A 21195-nucleotide genomic window follows, 5' to 3' on the forward strand; every position below is an offset into this window, starting at 1 on the left:
GGAGACATTATGTACCCCCTGGTGGGTAGTAATGGGAACTACATGATACTTAACTTCTAGGAAGGTCCAAAACCAAAACCAAAACAAACAAAAAACAAACCTATGGCCAGTCAAGCTTTTAGATGAGTGGTTCTCAAATTTGGCCACACATTAGGATGACCTGAGGAGCTTTTCAAAACCTAGATATCCAAGGACTGGGTATTAAATGATAGTAAGGATTATTGTTATTATTTACGTGAGACGAAGTGGCATGGTGGTAAAGTCAGCTGATTAATGAATTGATTTTAGTTTGAGGGAAGGACTATATTGGTGAGCCATATGATCTTGTCCAAAGCTCATTCAACATTCTTACCATGAATTTAGAGGATAGCTAAGAATGAAGTTTTATAATTTATACATTACATAAGTCTGTAAGAAATGACTAATGTTTTGTAAGAGAAAATGAAGATGTAAATAGATCTCAGTAGGCTGAACTAATTAATAGGCCAAAGCCTGGGTGGAATTAATAAGGATAACTGCACATTCTGCCCTTAGGTTCAGAAATAAGTTGCGGTACAAGTGTAGGATGGGGGACATCTTGGTCTAGTTGTTTATGTGAAAAGAGGGCAAAAAAGGATATTTCAGTAACTACAAGCTGAGTACAAGCTACCATTATTATGTGATGCAGAAACACAAAGGTCATCTTCGGATGAATTAATGTAAAGATAGTATCCAGTTTAAGGGGGACGTACTGGTCAGTTCTCAGTGCTTGTTACATAATAATCCAGATGTTCATTAGCTATGAAGTTCTGGTTTTATGTGACTACACTTACGGACATTTACATGTTCCCACATACACATTTCTGTTCAGGTGTTGATTGTCACTGCAAGATGTACTCGTAGTAGCCTTCTCCTGTATCTTTATTTTTTTTTTTTAATTTTTTTTTTTCAACGTTTATTTATTTTGGGGACAGAGAGAGACAGAGCATGAACGGGGGAGGGGCAGAGAGAGAGGGAGACACAGAATTGGAAACAGGCTCCAGGCTCTGAGCCATCAGCCCAGAGCCCGACGCGGGGCTCGAACTCACGGACCGCGAGATCGTGACCTGGCTGAAGTCGGACGCTTAACCGACTGCGCCACCCAGGCGCCCCTCTCCTGTATCTTTAGAGATACAGTACTTAGAGTACTGACCACTGGATAGAATATTGGCCAATATTGCCAAGAAGTCTGATTTCCCCAGGTCTGTTTTTGTAGAGAATCCTGCATCCACACTTATTTAATGTGAAGATCCTCTTACCGTTGTTATACTTTCTGTCTCTGCACATCAGAAATCGATGGAAGATCTTTTTCCTTCAAATCCAGGACACTTCTTGTCTACTTCAGGATATTGTAGCCACACTTGTTTTGTTATGCAGGTGGTCTGGGACATTCTTCACAAAGTCTCTATATTGAAATCCGTCAGCCCTCAAGATCACGGTTGATAGCTCGTAACTTCCATGTTCACCTACATTTTTGGGTTTTTCACACAAACCAGTTATTCACCTAAAAGGGCTCTGTTTTCTCCTTAAGATTGATCTGTTGTTGTAACATCGATTTCCACCTTACTTTGTAGTGGTTGTTGGTACTGCGTTTTAAGAGATAAGGTATTTTGGTAGACTAAAGCATTATGGAATTACTTTCTTAAATTTATGTAAGCTCATAATCATTAAATTAGTGATAAGATTGTAAATTTTTAATCAGATTTTTTTAAAAGTATTCATGCTTATTAAACTGTTTTTTTGTCATTTTCAGGGAATCTGGGAAAAATTGCAAAGTCTATACCTTTAGTAAGGATGGCACCTTGTTTGCCTGGGGCAACGGAGAAAAGTTAGTGTTTATTTATATAACATATTTTATGTGTCATCAGTTTAAACGTAACTGGCATTATTTGAATAACACATGTTTGGGTGTCATTAATAAAGTCCATCTTTTAATGTCATGATGTAGTTAGGTATTGTCTGAAATGCAGGTTCCATAGAACACCTCCAAAGTTGTTAGCTTCTGTTTATATGCCATGACTTGACTTATCTAGTTTCTTAGAATTAAAAAGTAATGTGTGGTAAGGGGCAATTAATTTAATGCTAGAGAAGCTGAAAGGTTTTTTTACATAGTGCTCTAAGTTATCAGTTAGGATTTCTTAAGTTCTGTGCTAACACTTAGAGAATAACTCTCTTTGCTTGTTTACCTTAGATTTAGATACTTTATTATATCTTTGGTATTAAATTAGTAGCAACTGCTTGCTTATTACTGTGAGTTTTATTGTATATAAAAGTATTATTTAAATATTTTATAAATTATTCAAAAGTATGTCTAGGATAGTCTATATTACATAAAATAATCAGATCACAAAATTGGTTTTGCAAAAAAAATAAGTATTTTGATTAAGTACTCATAGTTGTATTAAGAAAACCACTCATTTTTAATTTTTCTGTAGGCACTACAACATTTCAGGCAAAGAACCAGGAAAATGCCTGAATATTTGTAATTTGGTTTAAAGTTATTTTTGTTGTTTCTTATCAGATGTAATATGTTAGGTTTTTTAAAAGGGAAAAATGCATACATTAATACAAAAAGTACATTTTATTTTTAAATTTTTTTTTTAACGTTTTATTTAATTTTGAGACAGGGAGAGACAGAGCATGAACAGGGGAGGGTCAGAGAGAGGGAAACACAGAATCTGAAACAGGCTCCAGGCTCTGAGCTGTCAGCACAGAGCCCGACGTGGGGCTCGAACTCACGGACCGCGAGATCATGACCTGAGCCGAAGTCGGTCGCTTAACTGACTGAGCCACCCAGGTGCCCCCAAAAAGTACATTTTAAATGTTGGTTTTTACACAGTGGTAATATAAGCTGAAGTCTTTCAACTGTCAGGTCAGATGGGATTAAACACGTGATTTTTTTTTAAATTAATGCTAAAAAGATTGTGCTGAATTAGATGATTCGCTTTTTATGACTGTAAGTACCTGGCAGAATTAGCTTTTGTAATTTTATGTTAATCAGTTTTTGACTTCTTTTTTTTAAGTTTTTGAATCCAATAAGCATACTACTACTCATAAATTATTAGGAATATAATCGTATTGGGTCCTTATCCACAATGTTAACAGACAGTCTTAATCTCAGTCTCAAAGAACATACTCTCAAATTTTCTTATTTTTGGTGTAACTGATTGTGGGTATTTGACTTTTATTTTTTAAAATTTATCTTGTAATTTATACTATGAGTAATGAGCTCATAGAAATTCACTATTTAATGGGACATACCATACTTCTTGTCTATTATCTTTTTGAAGTATCCCTTATTTTGCTAGCTTAGAGTTTGTTGAATAAGCCTATTTTCACCTTCACAGTTATTATTTTTTATACTTCGTATCCTTACTTGGCTTTCTATTGGATTCAACTCTGAACCTTTTTTTGTTTTTTTAAGCTTGTTTATTTTGAGAGAGAAAGAAGAGATGGCATGAAAGCTGGGCGGAGGCAGAGAGAGTGAGAATGAGAATCCCAATGGGGCTCTGTGCTGATAGCACACCTGATCTTATGAACTGTGAGATCATGACCTGAGCCAAAATCGAGTCTGACAGTTAACCGACTGAGCCCCACCCAGGTGCCCCTGAACCCTTTGTTATGCCCATTTGTTGTGTCCATCTTTTTAATAGATATTTTCTATACCTGGTTCTAGCATTTATTTCCTTAAACTGCTATGGCCACAACAACATACAATGTTCCTGAGGTCAAGAGAAACAGATGTAGTGTATTGATTGTGGCTTTGCTGAGGTCATAGTTAATTAATCAAAAACTATAACGGATTTTTCTTTAAATATGTGAGGTTTTAGTTAAAATAAATACTCTTTATTTTTAACTAAGAATAACTCTTAAAGGCTATCAAAAACCAAAAAAAAAGTTTCATGTAATTCTAAAATACGTAATTTACAGTAAGTTTTAAAGAATCTTGTATATTTGTGTGTGTGTGTGTGTGTGTGTGTGTTGTGTTTAAACAATATGCAATAATCGTTCACTCTTAGCAATTTCTGCTTATCCTAAACCAGTGTCCCAAACTTGAATAGAACAAAGTAACTTTAAGCAAATTTTTTTTTTTTTTTTAGCAATTTCTAAAATAAGATGGAATATATTTTTCCCCCCAAAGAGTACATAAGACAAGTCAGGCAAAACTGGTTTTAGAACTTGGGAAACTTTAGAACTTGGCTCTGGCATTTATCAGTCGTATGATCTTGGACAAATCATAAATCATTTACTTTTTCTAAGCTTCACTTTTAACATTTGTAAAATGGAGATGATAATACCTATTTTACAAATCTCTTGTGAGGATTAAATGAGAAAATGTACATAAAGTGGTCAGAGCAAAACATGGTTCATAGAAAGCATCCAAAAAATGGAAACTGCTTTTATTATACAATTGCTGTAATTTTCATCATTATCGTATTATGATGATTCATAGTTTTACCTTTATCTTTTGAAGATGGCTTCTGATATTTTGATAGACATTGAAAGCGTCCTTATTGATCTCACAACTGCTACAGCTTCCATTTAGTCAAATTGAAAAATATACTTTTGGCCTAGCACTTCTATTTTGCTTTAGTCTAATACACCTCAGCTTATATGTAGGTTAGCTCTGCGTCCACTTAAAGACCTGTTGTTTTCTTTTCAGCTAAAAGTAGAATCATGTGTTATATCCTTCTGCTAATTCTGTATTCCCCAGTACCAGCCTTACATAGGGGCCTTTTGGCAAAACATACACTTGGTTTTTGTTGTTGTTGTTGTTAAGGTGTTTATTGGATGTTTTCTAGAACTTACCTGAAAATTGATTTTTATGAAAACAACCACTTTACAGTGATCTGTATTTGAAAAGAGGTATGAATGTTTTGGATAGTGCTGGCTATTTTAAAACAGTATTTCATTGCTGAAGTAATTTCTTTTGAAACCAGAATAAATATTATCAATGTCACTAACAAGGGACTACGGCACTCCTTCGACCTCCCAAAGGCAGTTTGCCTTGAGTTCTCGCCAAAAAACACTGTCCTGGCAACGTGGCAGCCTTACACTAGTAAGTATTTTCCAATTGTAAGAATATTGACAAGATCAGTTCAATTCAGGGGAGAAAAAGAGACAGTTTACAACCTTTTAAGAAAGCAATTAATCTTTAGATAGTAAGTAGTGTTTGTGAAAATCTTTACTCAACAATGAATCTTGTATTCCCCCAATACAATGTACTTTAAGTAATTTCAAGGTACAGTAAGTTAGTGAAAAGGTTTATCGTGAGATAGAGGAAAAGAAAAAGCTCAAGGGGAATTTTAGAAAGTGAATCATCAGTGGTTACTTATGGAGAAGATCTCAAAAATTAAGAATAATAATGGCCTTTAAATGGAAAACATTTTAAATAATCATTGTAAATCAAAGAGGAAGTTCAATAGACGCAACATGTAAGAAATGTGTAAGATATGACAAAGAATAGGAAGATGGTGTGCCATTTTTTTTTAACACATTTAACGATATGATGGTATGTTGTATGAACATTTTATACAGCTGCACTTCGTAGATGAAGAAGAAAACACTCGGGGTATAGGGGCTTTTAAAAAAATGTTTTAATAGTGTGGGCATTGTTGAGTTAAATATATGATAATAGTTCGTTGTTTGGTTATAAACCTTCTAGCTTGCTTCTTCCAAGAGGCAGACTTGAATGAATCTTCTTTTTCCAAGTTAAATAAATGGGAAATTGAGACTCATGAATAGTTTGTGTAACTTTGTGTGTGTGTGAAATAGAGACACACGATTGATTTCATAATAAGATAATTTAATCCATTTAACATGTCACACTTAATAAACAAATCTTTTAAGTACTCTTAAAATCTATAGTAATCAACTCATTTCAGAAATGCTGAACTTTTGTCATGGCTTTAGGAATAGAGATTAAATCCAAAAGGGAAAGTTGATTTAAAGCAACTCTTTTACTTGATCTTTATAATCTTGTTCAAAGTTGTTTTAAGAATAAATTCTTTTTACTAATGTTAGGAGACAATTATAGCAAAGACATCTGTGTTTCTTTTAGCTTCTAAAGATGGCACAGCTGGGGTACCCAACCTACAACTTTATGATGTGAAAACTGGTACATGTTTGAAGTCTTTCATTCAGAAAAAAATGCAAAATTGGTAAATAAATGCTTTAAAATGCTAATTATTTACAAAATGTTTAAATATCTTCATTGTATAATATTGTTTCTCAGGTACTAGTTTAGAAAATAATTTGTTAGACTAAAATCTAGATCTTTAAGGATCTGGAATATGTGGGAATGTAATAGAGTAAAAACTTGATCTTTCTTTTGTTTAATATTTGGATGAAAACGAACAATACCTTTCTTTTACAAATGCTTAACTAAAACTATTAGGAACTGACTTGACATCATATTTATAAGTATTTTTCTTAAATAGTAAGCGTATCACAAACTTTAACAGGTTAACATGTGAAGTTACACGTGTCTAAATTTTTTTCATATTCTTTCAACGTAGGTGTCCATCATGGTCAGAAGATGAAACTATCTGTGCCCGAAATGTTAACAATGAAGTTCACTTCTTTGAAAACAACAATTTTAGTATGGAAAGATTTATGAAATCAATTTATCACTTACTATAAATGTATATACAGTTTTGTTGCCTTATATGGCATCATAGGGTTTTCCTAAATACTGTTAATATGTTAATAATTGCTGTTTTATTAATTCATTTGAATAACTCTTGTAAATCTAAATACTGAAGAAATTCTAACAAAGATTTGTTTTTATAATAAGTTTTTATTTAATAATTGCTATTAAGGCATTTGCATACCTCTTTCGGAGTTTAGTTACTATTGAAATTCTTTGATACAAATTTTTTAAATGTCTTATTGTGTGGAATTTCAAACATAAAAGTAGACACCTAGTCCCAGTAACTTTCAGCCCATTGCCAATCCTACCTCATCCACACATCTCTCCACCTAACATCTCTCTTACTGTGCTAAAGCAAATCCTAGGCATCATATAATTTTACCTGTACATCTCAGTATGTATCTCTGAAGACTAGGGCTTTTTAATTGTTTAATAGCCACAATACCATTATCACAGATATAAAGTATCTGGTCAGTGTTTGAATTTCTGATAATTGCAAATGTTTTAATTTTTTGTTATTGTTTTATTTAAAGCTTATTTATTTATTTATTTAGAGGGAGAGAGTGTGTGTGAGCAGGGGAGAGGTAGAGGAGAGGGAGAGAGAGAATCTTAGGTTTCTTTCTTTTTCTTTTTCTTTTTTTTTTTTTAAGTTTATTTACTTATTTTTGAGAGAGAGAAAGAGATAATTCCAAGCAGGCGCTGCACTGTCAGTGCCGAGCCTGATGCAGGGCTCGAACTCATGAACTGTGAGCTCATGATCTGAGCTGAAATCAAGAGTTGGATGCTTAACCAACTGAGCCACCCAGGCACCCCTCTTTTAAGTTTCTTTTAAGCTATAGGCTCCCTGTCCATCTCTTCTACCCCCACCTTGAGATTTATTATTTAAGAAACAAGGTTACTTGTCATATATTTTCTCATAGTTGAATTTTGCTATTGTATCTTGTCCTATAGTTTAACATGTTCATCTGTCCCCTAAATAGCTATTTGCATCTAGAACTGGTCAGCTTCAGATTCTCTCTTTTGGGGAGATGAGGACAAGTCTGACTCACAAGCAGTGTTCAGTTCTTTTATCAAGAAGCACATAGTGTCTTCTTGTCTGTAATTTTGTAGGATTAGCTGATCTGTTATTTCATGACTGGTTGCACTTTGGTGATTTTCCTCCTCCCTACCCTCTCATTTATAAGCTATACTACTTCTATAAAGAGAAATTCCCCCATCTACTATTTGATTACCTAGTGGCACCATTTATATAAGAAAGAGCCCTGTGTTCTTATAATCAATCAGTGGGATTAGATGTATAATCTCATTACTTGCCCAAGGTCACCCAGCTACTAAATGACTGGGTAGAAATTAAAATGTAGGTCTGTGTTGTTCCCCCTCCACATGAGTCTACTCATGAGACTACAATGAGCAGTATTACTATATCATTACATTAATCGTTTATAATACATTCAGAATTTATCATGTTCCTATTAGTTTCATTCTTCCAACACCATTTGCTTTTTGTTTTTTTTAGACACAATTGCAAACAAATTGCATTTGCAAAAAATTAATGATTTTGTGTTATCACCTGGACCCCAACCATACAAGGTAATTTCTATGTCTTTGTTCATATGGAATTTTAGGAAATTAAACCTTTTCCTAGTGCTTAGTGACTATAAAAACATGTCCATCTTAGTTTATATGCCTCAGAAAATTAAGTGACGATGATGTATGTGTATTTCAGGTGGCTGTCTATGTTCCAGGAAGTAAGGGTGCACCTTCATTTGTTAGATTATATCAGTACCCCAATTTTGATGGACCTCATGCAGCCTTAGCTAATAAAAGTTTCTTTAAAGCTGATAAAGTTACAATGCTATGGAATAAAAAAGGTATGATAAATACATTTTATCTCATTTATCAAGTATTCATTGAGGCTTATATTCCTATATGTATATAGAAAAAAAGAATATCAATGCTTATTTAATGAAAATTTACATGTGCTGTGTTAAATTTAAAAAATTTTTCTTATCAGCATCAGGTTAAATTGTGTTTTAAATCTAATGAAAGTTTTTTCCGTTCTAGCTACTGCTGTGTTAGTAATAGCTAGTACAGACGTTGACAAGACAGGGGCGTCCTACTACGGGGAACAAACGCTGCACTACATTGCAGTGAACGGAGAAAGCGCTGTCGTGCAGCTACGTGAGTATTCCCATAGTCTTCTTATGCTAAAACAATGGAAAAAATACTGGGCCATAAAGATGATGCAATCTAAATTCTTGTTCAAGTGATAAAACTCACATATTTTAATAACCTTTCAGGTAAAATTCCTCTTGATTAATAAACTTAAAGTCATCCCCAGACATACATTATTTTGACAGAATCCAATTAATTTAGTTATGCCAGCACTTTAGTGGGGAACTTGCTGAGTGAGGTTAATTTCATTGCAGTAGCTCTTTGGGGACTTATTTAACTTATAATGACAGGGAGTTGGTCTTGTGAGTGTAGCACTCCTTCAGAACTGAGTGTGAGGAATGTCACCATTTTATCTTTTGTTTTGATGAGCTAAATTAACTGTAGAATAAGACAGTTTTAAAACTCTGGCAACTCCCTGGTTTTTCATTTTGAATTGAACATGTAGGAGTAGGATAAACTTCCTTACAAAAAGTATGTATTCCCTCTGAAGTCAGAAAGGAAACAAGGATGTCCTCTTTCCGCTATAATTTAACATCCTGAAAGACCTTGTCAGTGTAACATATCAAAAGAATAAATGTACACTTTTGAAGGAGGAAAAACAGAATCATCTCTGTATGTATAGATGAAGTCACAGTATAAATAGCCACTTAAAAAACATAATAGAAGGAAATGCATAACAACAAAAGGCAAGAAATCAATAGGACTAATAGGAAGAAAACTTTAAAACTTCTAAGGGACAAAATGTGACCTTTATAAGGAGAATTTTATAAAGATGTCATTTCTCCAAATTAACCTAAAAATTAAAATGCCGGTAGGTTTTTATAAACTAGGTAAACTGGTTCTAAAGTTGATTTTTTTCTAATCTTAAAAAAGTGAAAAAAGATTTTCTAACAAGGCAGAACTAATAAAGGAAAAGTGATTAATTTGAATATATAAAATACAGAGTTTTACATCGGAGGAAGAAAATTCCATAAAATAAGCCAAAGAAAAGATTGGGGAAAATTTATTTAGATGGCAAAGGGATGAGTATGAGAAAGGTGAATTTTGTTGCTATAACAAATCAATAAAAGGCCAATAATTGGGGAGAAAAATAGGCATGGGACAGTAAAAAATAGTCCACAGAACCAGAAATAAGATTGTATATTAAAATGTGCTCAGTTTATAATAAAAGAACAGAAAGGAAGGCAAGACAACAATTTTTGTCTCAGCAGCTTGACAAAGATAAAAGTATGAAACTACACAGTGTGAATGAGAATGAGGAGAAAATCTGTACTCTCACACACTGTTGAGGCTCCTGGCTAACTCAGGCAGAGGAGCATGTGACTCTTGTTCTTGGGGTTGTGAGTTTGAGCCCCACATTGGGTGTAGAGATTACTAAAAAAATAAGTAAATAAACTTCAAAAAAAACCTGTTGATAATATAAAATGGTACAGCTTCTCTGAAGGGCAGTCTGGTAGCACATTATCAACTAAATGTATGTACCTTTGAGCAGCCAGTTTCACTCCTATAGATGTGTTTGTGTACACTCACAGTTGAGAATATATAGGAATACAGTACCATTGGAAAAGAGTGAGGCAGATCTTAGTGTGCTTATATGGAAACATCTCCAAGATAGAATACTAACTGTAACAACAAAGAACTGTGTGTGTGTGTGTGTGTGTGTGTGTGTGTGTGTGTGTGTGTGTGTGTATGTGTATGTATGGTTAAGAGAGATGCTTAATTTCAACAAAACTATTCTGAAAGTATATACAGGGAATAGAGGGTTGCCTTTGTGTGGGGGAACTTATTGTGTGGTGTATCATTTTATATAATGTGTATTTTTATTCCTGTGTGCCCACATTACCTCTTCCAGTGAAAACTAGTTTGGTAATAGTAATAATAACGTGTGTCTTTGAGCCTACATTGCCAAAATGTTTAAACGAAATTTAGATTCCCTAGAGGTTCTTAAATAAATTTATGGTTATACATCAATATCCATAGTATATCATATAAAAATATTTTAATTGTAATGTATCTTGAAATTGTTGGATTTTTTTTTTTACTGTTTGACATGTTTATGAGTATTATACAATTGTAATTCACTAATAAATATTGTACTCATGTTATTCTTTATTGCTAATTTCGGTTTTATATTCTTTTTCTAGCAAAAAATGGCCCCATTTATGATGTCGTTTGGAATTCTAGTTCTACTGAGTTTTGTGCTGTTTATGGTTTTATGCCTGCCAAAGCGACAATTTTCAACTTGAAATGTGATCCTGTTTTTGACTTCGGAACTGGTCCTCGTAATGCAGCCTACTATAGCCCGCATGGACATATATTAGTACTAGCTGGGTTTGGAAATCTGAGGGGACAAATGGAAGTGTGGGATGTTAAAAACTACAAACTTATTTCTAAACCAGTGGCCTCTGATTCTACATATTTTGCTTGGTGCCCTGATGGTGAGCATATTTTAACAGCCACATGTGCTCCCAGGTTACGTGTCAATAATGGGTACAAGATTTGGCATTATACTGGCTCTGTCTTGCACAAGCATGATGTGCCATCAAATGCAGAATTATGGCAGGTTTCTTGGCAGCCATTTTTGGATGGAATATTTCCAGCAAAAACGATAACTTACCAAGCAGTTCCAAGTGACGTACCCAGTGAAGAACCTAAAGTTGCAACAGCTTATAGACCTCCAGCTTTAAGAAATAAACCAATCACCAATTCCAAACTAGTAAGTAAAGTTTTTTACTACTTTGGTAGGAAAAGGTTTTTTTAGTGTGTGGAATTCTCGAGACCTTTTTCTCATGTATGTTCTTGTGTTACTTAGCACCTGATTAGAATATAAACTCTAGAAATCATGGAGGACCTACCACTGAAGATGGGGAACAGCTGACATTGTTAACAGAGTAGTCCATTTAAAACAGTTCACATTTTACATTTGTGAGAAAGATAATGGAGTATGACATGCTGCCTTTGTAGACATCATGGGCTCGAATTCACATGCCTGTCAGGCTAGGCTGGTAATGTAAGGCTTTGGTGACTGGGAGAGAATGGGGGAAGGAAGAGATCATGCCCTCTTTAAAGGCCATAGCAACCGCACAGCAGTAGCTGATTGTTTCCATAGGAGATTTAGGCCCAGTTTGCCAAAATGATTTTTCAAGACAAAACCAGTCTGGATGCTTATGTAAAATTGCTCGATTTTGAAAACACTGTTGGTCAAACAAAACATGTTTATTTTCCTTAGGCTGTCATTTCCCATCTGTATTGTAAAGTTATGACTAGAGCATTGGTCACATTCTGATCTTTAAAATGTGAGCATTTCAGAGCTCAGGGGAAACATTTATTAGTGATCTGAGTCTCTGTGATGATGTTAAGAAATAAAGTTGTTCTATAAGAATGAACAACAATATTATTGGTGTTATATAGGTGGCCATACAGTAGGTGTAAACTGGTTCAAGTAAATGAGGATATTCAGTCACTTAATTATTAGCCACTCAGGGAAGTCAACACTTGTTCAAAGGATAAATATCCTATGCCTCCCTTGTACCACTCCTAACCCTCTCAAAAACAAAAACAGAGGAACCCTTCTTCCTCCACAAAATCTAGCAGTGGTCTGTAATGACATCATTGAAATGTTTTGTTTAAACATTTCTGTTGTATCATTTACTAAAAACATAAAAACTTATGAACAAATTAAGCCCATTTATGATATTTGTATATAGATTAAAACAGAAGGATATAGTAGACTTTGGATTGTCTTCCCTCTATATTGAAATTTTCCTTACCTAAGATAAAAACAGAAGTGACCTCAACATATCTGGCTTTCTAAATATCTGTAAGCACAAGAGGGCTAAATTCCGAATCACTGTATATTTTTATTCTCTGATCCATAAAACTCATTTGTTTTGATAGGGGGAGGAAGAGAAAGATATACTTTGAAAATAGTGATAAAACTTAGTAAGAACATTTAAAACCAAAATTGTTTCACCATTTAAGATTTCCACTAAATTTTTGCTTTTGTACGTAACATGACGATTATGTGATTTTATCAAATGATTTTAAATGGAGGAACCACAGGCTAATGAGAATTTTTTGTTTGTATCAAATTCTAGAAATGAGCTAAATGGCAAAAAAAAAAAAAAAAAATACTGCTAAGAAATTAGTAGAAACAAAGACATTCTAGTAAATAACTTCACAAAGGAGGATGGTTATGTATCACAAGGGGAAAAAAATGATGGGATTCTCTCTCTGAAGAAAAAACTTTTTTTATAAATAAAAACTCACCTATAAATTATACTTAAGTATTTCTTGGCTTCCAAAATCACCCTTCAGTGTTGTAATGTGTTCATTAAAACAGTCCCATTATAATTGACACAGATCAAAAAAATATATTAATATGGATGAAATTGTATGCGATAGGCACAGTACTAAAGCCAGAAAAGCTCATGATCCGTAGTAGCTGTGTGGATATTTTTTTCTTTTTGTCTAAAATGAAAGCCTGTCGATGGCTACGTTATGTTCATAACGTAGAAGAGCCTTGTAACTTATCCTTTGTGGATAAGAGCCTTGTGGAATAGCCTTGTAACTTATCCTTTCTTATATCATTTGTAATTGCTTTGTCATTTCCCTGGAGTTCTCATGAATAGAAACTTTTTTATCCCAAGCAAAGTACTATAGGAGAGCCCACTATTGAGAGAATTTTGATGTGTAAAACAAATGTTCGGCAAATAAAGCCATGTCTCAACTAACATTGTATGCTGTGTGGATAAGAAAGTGAAAGAGACGTGCCATCAAATCTGTTCTACAATTGTGGGTTCTCATATATTCAGTTGCTTCAGGTAGAACATGTATGCACACACAACTTTGATGACCTGTTACGGTTCATGCAGCTAAGATGAAGTCACGGTATGATTTCTTATTTATTCCTCCGTCATCTTAAACGTTTGACCCTGCCCATTTCCTTATAGCACTTTTAAGTACAACATGGATCTGAGAGCTAGTCCTTAAGAACCTTCATGGAGATCTGGTTCTTTTGATGTGCTGAGAATGATAAGAGTCCAAGAGACAGTTACCACTAAGATAACGGCAGTTTAGAGGGAAATCGCTGAGTAGATGAACCTGATAAGAAGTTGTAGTACTGTCATGTATCCTGTATGTTGCCTGAAGCAGCTCCGGAGATAATGTAAACCTGTATGTGTGTATTCTTTTATTGAAATTAACTGACATGTGAAATAGTAAGATATTTAAAGTGTCTGTCATGGTGATTTGTTAGATGTATTCATTGTGAGAGGATTCCTCCCATCTAGTTAATTAATGAATATCTCACCTCACTGTGGGGTGTGTGTGTGTGTGGTGGGAACATTTGAGTTTCCACAAATTTCAATTATCAACCATAGTCACTGTGTTTTATATTAGAACCTCCTTGATCCACTCCTTAATTCACCCTCTTTCTGTTGTAGAATATAGTTGATGGATGGCTATATAAATATCTCATGATGGAAATGATGATGTGTTTTTGTTGTATAGTCTGACAGGTCATTGAGTTTTTTGTATGCCTCTTCATTATGTTAATACTGGATTTATAAGTATGCGGTTAGTCACCCCTCTTGTTTTGTTTTCTTCTAGTCTGTTTTCGTTTTTCAATTTGCTTTTATTTTTAATCTTCTAATCTCTGGTTTTGCATATAAAGATCTAGCAAGTAATTCTTTGTGCAGAGAAAACAAATGAGGCAACTAGGTTTCTGTTGGCAGTAGTCCGATCCAAAAAGACTCCGGAAGGAGCTACCATTAGTATCTACTTTCAGAAGAATCATGTGTCATAGTGGTACTAAGAAAAGTTCCATTGTTGAAGCAAAACTGAAGTGAATTTTGCCAGATCTTGTATAAATGAAAGACACCATATATCAGTTAATAGGAAGATCCTTATTAAATCCATCCTGACAGTTGGAGTGTGCCTGTTACTAATAAGAATTTTGAAATATTCTTTGCCAGTGATTGTAAAACAAATTTAATAAGTTTATTCCACACTAGCAAAATTATATGATTTGTGATACCTGTTTTTAAAAACATGGACTGCATTTCACAGTCATTTATTTTACATTTTCCACAGCATGAGGAGGAACCACCTCAGAATATGAAACCACAAGCAGGAAATGATAAGCCATTATCAAAAACAGCCCTGAAAAATCAAAGGAAGCATGAGGCTAAGAAAGCTGCAAAACAGGTATTTGGGGCACTAATCTTTTCAAAACAAAACAAACAAAACCAGTTAAATTAGCTTAGTTTAAGCCTCAAAGTTTAAAGATTCTAGTCCTCAAGACTTGACTATTCCGTTATAAAATGTAGTTGGAGTTAGATATAAATAGCCAGAATGTCTTTCTTTTTGTGTTTGCCTGTGAATTTCTGAATAGTTCCATAAAATAAAATGAGGAAGCGAGGAAACGACCTGATCTTAAAACCTGAAACCCTGATAGGATTGTGTAGTAACGTTACTTGTCGTAGACCCTTTTGGTGGAGCCTGTGTGAAGTGGTGCAGTTTGCTCCCTGAAAGCGTACGTTTGTTAAGAGAGATCAGAAATGACACGATACTAAAGCCACTTTGTTTCTCAGTATTACATTACTATAGGAAATTATTCAGCTGGGAATGTCAACACCAGAAGTACCCAAAACGGTGGATTGTTATATGATTTTATAGTTGAAAAAACACAGCAGTGTAATAATGGACAGATTATGATTGTGTGTGTCTTATAGTGATGGTGAGGTCAGCTAAGCTAGGAGTATCTGTTCGTGAAGTCATGGCGATCATAGTTTTGAGATTCGGACAATGCGGTCTTGCTGGCAATGCTTGAATTTTGTCAGCTCTAGGTTGCTTACGTGTTTTGACAGGCAATGACTATTTTAAGGTATAGAATTGCATTATGCAGCCATAGTCTGCTAAAATCTGAGCTTCAAAAAAAATCAGTGTGCTCTTCTGTAGTTAATATACTTCATCTCCAGAAATATCTTTTTTTTAAATATAACTTTTTATTTAAGTGTATTTATTTTGAGAGAGAGAGAAAGAGGGACCGAGTGTGCATGCTCATGAGCATGGGAGCGGGGCAGGGGGGAGGGAGGAGCCAAGAAAGAGGGAGAGAGAAAATTCCAGGTAGGCTCTGCACTAACAGTGCTCAACATGGGTCTCAAATTATTATGCTACTTTAAATTTTAGATCTAGCAAAGTAGTCTCTATGACAATTACACAGTAAAAACCTTCTGGGTGTCTTCCTTATACTGTGATTTTTTTTTTTTTTAAGCTGCATTGTATCTTTCTGTTATGGGACAATGTGGCATATTTCGTGAGACCTTCAATTCAGATCAATGACATAAAATGTAGTATAAAAGATAAAATCACATTTTGGCTTTAGCATTTTATATATCAAGGCTCTGTTGGTTGACGTACTTTAATGTTTTGATTTTAGAAAATTGATTTTTTGAAAATATTTCCTGCAGGAAGCAAGGAATGAAAAGAGTCCCGATTTGGCACCTACTCCTGCCCCACAGAGCACACCACGAAATACTATCTCGCAGTCAACCTCTGGAGACCCTGAAGTAGACAAAAAAATCAAGAACCTAAAAAAAGTAAGAGACTTAAGTAAAAAGCAGATGTGTTTATTAAAAGACATACATGAGAAATATATAAAGATAGGCATCTAAGAAGTTAGAAGCAGCTCTGATTATTGCTTTCTCACTATGAAATACTATAATTTAGGAATGGCACTGGTTTTAGTTCTATTCATAAATGTCTAAAGGCTGTAAGTCTTTTTATTATTGATTTTTGGAGCAGTAAAAAAGGTCCATTTGTACAGAAATATGCTGAACTGTTTTATACTCAGTATTTCATTAGACATTTACGAGATCAGTGGGAACAGCTGTTTATCCCAGTTTTAAAGGTGAAGAAACGGAGACAAAAAGAAGTTTATTAATTTGCCAAATTGCAGCCAGTTTGTGGTGATGGCCCTGGTATAAAATCGGGTTTCTGGAGCCTGCCCAGGCTGCATTATGAAGGGTCTCTTAAAGCCACAGACATTGTCTAGGTACAGTGGAGTGCTAGAGAAAACAGTGAAGTTAGTGATATATTTACCTACGAATACATGTATGTGTATACATACACGTACATATATAATACCATTACTTGAAAACTTGAAAATTTGCCAAATCCTGTGTTCTTAACATGTTTAGTTTTACATCTAAGTTTAAAAAAAGAGTTTATCTTAGCATTTTACCAGACTATCCTTGATCCAAAGGTGAGATAATTGATTCTCCTTACTCAGTTTTCCCATTTATGTGATTGAGGTGATACTAAAAAAATTTGCATTCTGAAATTACTTATTCTTCCTTCCTCTTGACTCATAATATATTTGATGTTTGCAGAAACTGAAAGCAATCGAACAACTGAAAGAACAAGCCGCAGCTGGAAAACAGCTAGAAAAAAATCAGGTCATTTTTACGTGTTTCATTCGCGCGTGTAGTCACTACCACTCTTCCCTTTTTATTATACACAATCATTTAATCAAGTAAGAGCACATGAGTTTAAAAACTTCTTTTGAAAACCATATCTTTTGTAAAACCCTTTTATACTTAAACGGAGAAGCACAGGGGAAGACCAGACCGGATGTAGACCATGGTAAATGAGAGAATCGTGATTTCTAAGAGGCATAGTAAGGCCATTGCTGCTGAAAATAAAGGCAATGTATTACAGTAGATAAACACAAGATTCTCTTCCTTCCTATATCTCAGGTTGCACTGCCCTGTTTTTATTCCTTTCTCGCCTTCTGAGGGATGCCGAAGTATAGAATGAAAATTTATTGGACCCTCAGAGTTGCAGTAAGGTGGCATTTGTGCTTTGCCCCCTTGATTTATACCACGCAACACATTAAAGCTTGTTACTCTGTATTTTTAAATCTGTATTTACCAGTGGGTCTGTTAAAATGTCAGAAATACACCGTTTACAAATTTTTTCTGCTTTGTTGTTTTGGGTAAAGATCCAATAATTACTTTATTTCATTTCCTATTTAATAACTTTGTTGTTTGAAACTTTTCTAGTTGGAGAAGATTCAGAAAGAGAAAGCCCTTCTCCAGGAGCTGGAAGATTTGGAATTGGGTATTTAAACATTCACAGAAAGCCAATTGTTACCAGAAATCAGTGCAAACACATTTTCTGATAAACCCATTGGTGTACATGAAATACCCATGTACCCACATTTAATGTTCATCTATAATTTTAACCATTTATCCAAGATTCTGCATATGTATAAAATTATTTAATAATGTCTATTAAATTGATTTTTACATCCTGCATCCTATGCCATGTCAACACATGATGTAGAAAAGAAATACATGAATTTCTTTAGTAAGCCTGACAGATTGAAAGACGATGTCATTGCTTTTTTTAGTAGAGGATAGTATTTACCATATATGTGAATAAAAACAATTTAAATTTAATCATTGTTGGCTTTGTTATAAGTTGCTAAGTTAACAGATCCTTTATTAATTTACAAGACAAGTTTGGGAAATTTTTCCTTTGAATATGTAATATGGCTTTTTTCTTATCCTAAAGCATTCTTATACTGTCCAAACTTGAAAGAAAAGCCTTAAATATCAGATTTTACTAAATATATTAAATTGATTATATTATTTGTAGTATTTGGAATAGTTTTTCTGGTTAGTTCTAAAATACAGACTTTAAAAATGGAAAATAGTAAAACATTTTATTTTGGTATTTCAAATAATAAATCTAGTGATTTAATGATGAGGTAAATATTTTCCAAACATGAACTATGATTATTTTGTTGTAGTCGAGTCTTAATTGTTTTGATTGTTTATTCATATGATGAAAAAAGAAGATGTAATGATAATGCCAGACGCTCATCTATCAAAACTAATTTATATTTGGTTTCAGAGTATTGCAATTAATTTTTTTAATCAGGTTTACATTTGAAATTACTTTTCTTTTTTTAAGCTTGATTACTTTAAGTAATCTCTACACCCAACATGGGGCTGGCATTCACAACCCCCAAAGATCAAGAGTTTCACACCTTTCCAGTGAGCCAGCCAGGCACCCCAACATTTGAAATTACTTTTCATTTGCATTGATGAGCCATTTTCCAAGAGGTAATATTTAAACTGATAGGTAAAAGAATCCAGAAACACCTTGAGAAACAAAAACAGATAACTGAGTTTACTGACACCCCAGAACTTCTAATAAGATTTGGTAAAGACCTAATTCATTAAAATTTGAGTGTTATTTTAAATATTTGGAGAGAGAGAGAGAGAGGGAGAGTGTATGTGAGTGAGTGAGTGAGTGTGAGTGTGAACGCACATACATATAATTGCTTTCAACATTAATTCATTTCTGATAATAAACACTTAAGCAGATAGATTACTTTTACAGTGTATTTACCTTAAAAATCGTTTTTCTAATAAAATATTAACTAATGCATCCTGAGACAGTGTGACTTTTTTTGACCTGGCAGTCTATTTTTAAAAAATTAATTACCCATTTACTGGGGTGCCTGGGTGGCTCAGTAGGTTAAGCGTCTGACTTCGGTTCAGGTCATGATCTCACAGTCCATGAGTTCAAGCCCCGCGTCAGGCTCTGTGCTGACAGCTCAGAGCCTGGAGCCTGCTTCGGATTCTGTGTGTCTCTCTCTCTCTCTCTGACCCTCCCCTGCTCATGCTCTGTCTCTCTCTGTCTCAAAAATAAATAAAAACATTAAAAAAATTAATTACCCATTTATAACACAATTTACGGTAACCATTAATAATTATCTTTAAAATGTTTATCTCAGAGGTAGTGTCTTTGACTTTTGTTTTAGTCAGATGCTTTTAAATTGTTCCAGGCTAACTGTTCTTACCAAAATTCTTAGGCTCATTTTTTAGAACTGTCTTTATTTCTGTAGTCATCTAATCCATTCAACTTTTTCCAAGGAAATGTTTCATTTCTGAGCACATGTCAATATAAAAATCACTAATAGGTTCTTTGACTACACATTTTGTTTGATTTTTAGTTTAAACATTATCCTCTGGGAGTAAGAGTAAAGTGATGGGAAAATAAGGGTAAGGTTATAAAAGTCTGCTTGAAAATGAGATTTTAAATACATTGGTATTCATTATAAAGGAAAATCTGTAAATCCTTGATTCTCATAAAAATCTCCCTTGCTCAGAGTGTCTCAAAAATGCATTTGGCGTTTGCCATAAACATCTCTGGAGAGCATTATAATCTTGAGGGGAAGCACTTCAGTAGACACAAAGGCCCTCCTTATCTTTTCATGAGTTAAGCAAGCTTCCCAGTGAGGGAAGAGAAAAAGAGCAAAACCCAACACCATCACTTGAAAAAAAGGAATTCTTTTCTCAGAAAAGAAATAGATAATCTGCATCAAAACATGCTCTGTATGTTACCAAAAAAGTAATACTGAATATTGTCAAACTAACACTGTATTTTCCATGTACATTTAAAAATACGTGAACTTAATAGAAAAAGTCTAGCGTAAACTGAGGACATTGAGTATGAGGATGGAGGGCGGTCAGAAGGAATGTTAGCCTTATTTGCTGTGCTTACTTTTTTTATATAAAGGAGATTATAGTTTTGTACAGTTAAAAAATCATAATCAGCTGAGACTAGACTTCAGAATAAGAAATAAGAACTGTTCTTGCAGTTCAGTTTGTGAGTGCCATACACCTTTCATTTCTAAGATGCGGACTCAGTGTTAAGGAGGTTGAGTGGAATTCATTTACTCTTTGGTAGCATATCTGATTTCCGAGGTAGCATGAGAGGGAAGTAAATGTCTGCAAAACTGTGTGATGTTTAGGACAGTGAAAAATTTTAATAAGAAAATGAAACGCTATGCAACCTTATGAAAATGATGCTGCAGCCCATAGCTTCACAACTACAGCCCGTGGGCTAAATCCCGTGCAGCACAGCGTAGTTTGTGCATTTTTAAATGATTGGAAAATCACAAGATAATTTGGTGACGTGAAAATTACATGAAATTTAGATTTCTGTATCCTTAAAGTTTTTTCAGAATACAGCCATATATGCTTTCATGCTACAACTGCAGTTGAGTAGGTGGAACAGACTGTATGGCTCGCAGAGTCTAAAACATTTCTCCTCTGGCCCTTTCTAAAAAAGTTTGCTGACTTCTACTTTACAAGAATACAGAATAAATGAAAATAATCATAGTGCAGCATACAGTTATTTTGCTTCTTATAGTTTCCACTATATAAATTCCCAGCAGTGGCCTTGCTGGGTCACATCATATTTAAAAACTTAAATGCCCCCTTATTGTTTTTTTCTTCACCAATCTCACCTCTTTGGGTTTTTTTAAGTCA

General features: G+C 34.2%; 1 protein-coding gene across 2 annotated transcripts in view; it reads left to right on the top strand.

Annotated features, from left to right (window-relative positions):
- EIF2A (eukaryotic translation initiation factor 2A) overlaps positions 1 to 19306 on the top strand; it is a 31491-nt gene extending 12185 nt beyond the window's left edge. For both annotated transcript variants that reach the window (XM_025913146.2, XM_086674523.1), the window contains 12 exons: positions 1772 to 1846; positions 4959 to 5077; positions 6080 to 6179; positions 6537 to 6619; positions 8187 to 8260; positions 8397 to 8541; positions 8735 to 8851; positions 10990 to 11561; positions 14939 to 15052; positions 16318 to 16446; positions 17239 to 17304; positions 17911 to 19306. In XM_025913146.2, coding sequence (XP_025768931.1) covers positions 1772 to 1846; positions 4959 to 5077; positions 6080 to 6179; positions 6537 to 6619; positions 8187 to 8260; positions 8397 to 8541; positions 8735 to 8851; positions 10990 to 11561; positions 14939 to 15052; positions 16318 to 16446; positions 17239 to 17304; positions 17911 to 17976 — 1660 coding nt within the window. In that variant the 3' untranslated portion in view covers positions 17977 to 19306. The remainder of the gene's footprint in view (positions 1 to 1771; positions 1847 to 4958; positions 5078 to 6079; positions 6180 to 6536; positions 6620 to 8186; positions 8261 to 8396; positions 8542 to 8734; positions 8852 to 10989; positions 11562 to 14938; positions 15053 to 16317; positions 16447 to 17238; positions 17305 to 17910) is intronic.
- The last annotated feature ends 1889 nt before the right edge of the window (positions 19307 to 21195 follow it).

The sequence above is a fragment of the Puma concolor genome, chromosome C2 (assembly GCF_028749965.1).
Source record: "Puma concolor isolate L17-30 chromosome C2, mPumCon1.1.hap2, whole genome shotgun sequence".
NCBI classification, from domain to species: Eukaryota; Metazoa; Chordata; class Mammalia; order Carnivora; family Felidae; genus Puma; species Puma concolor.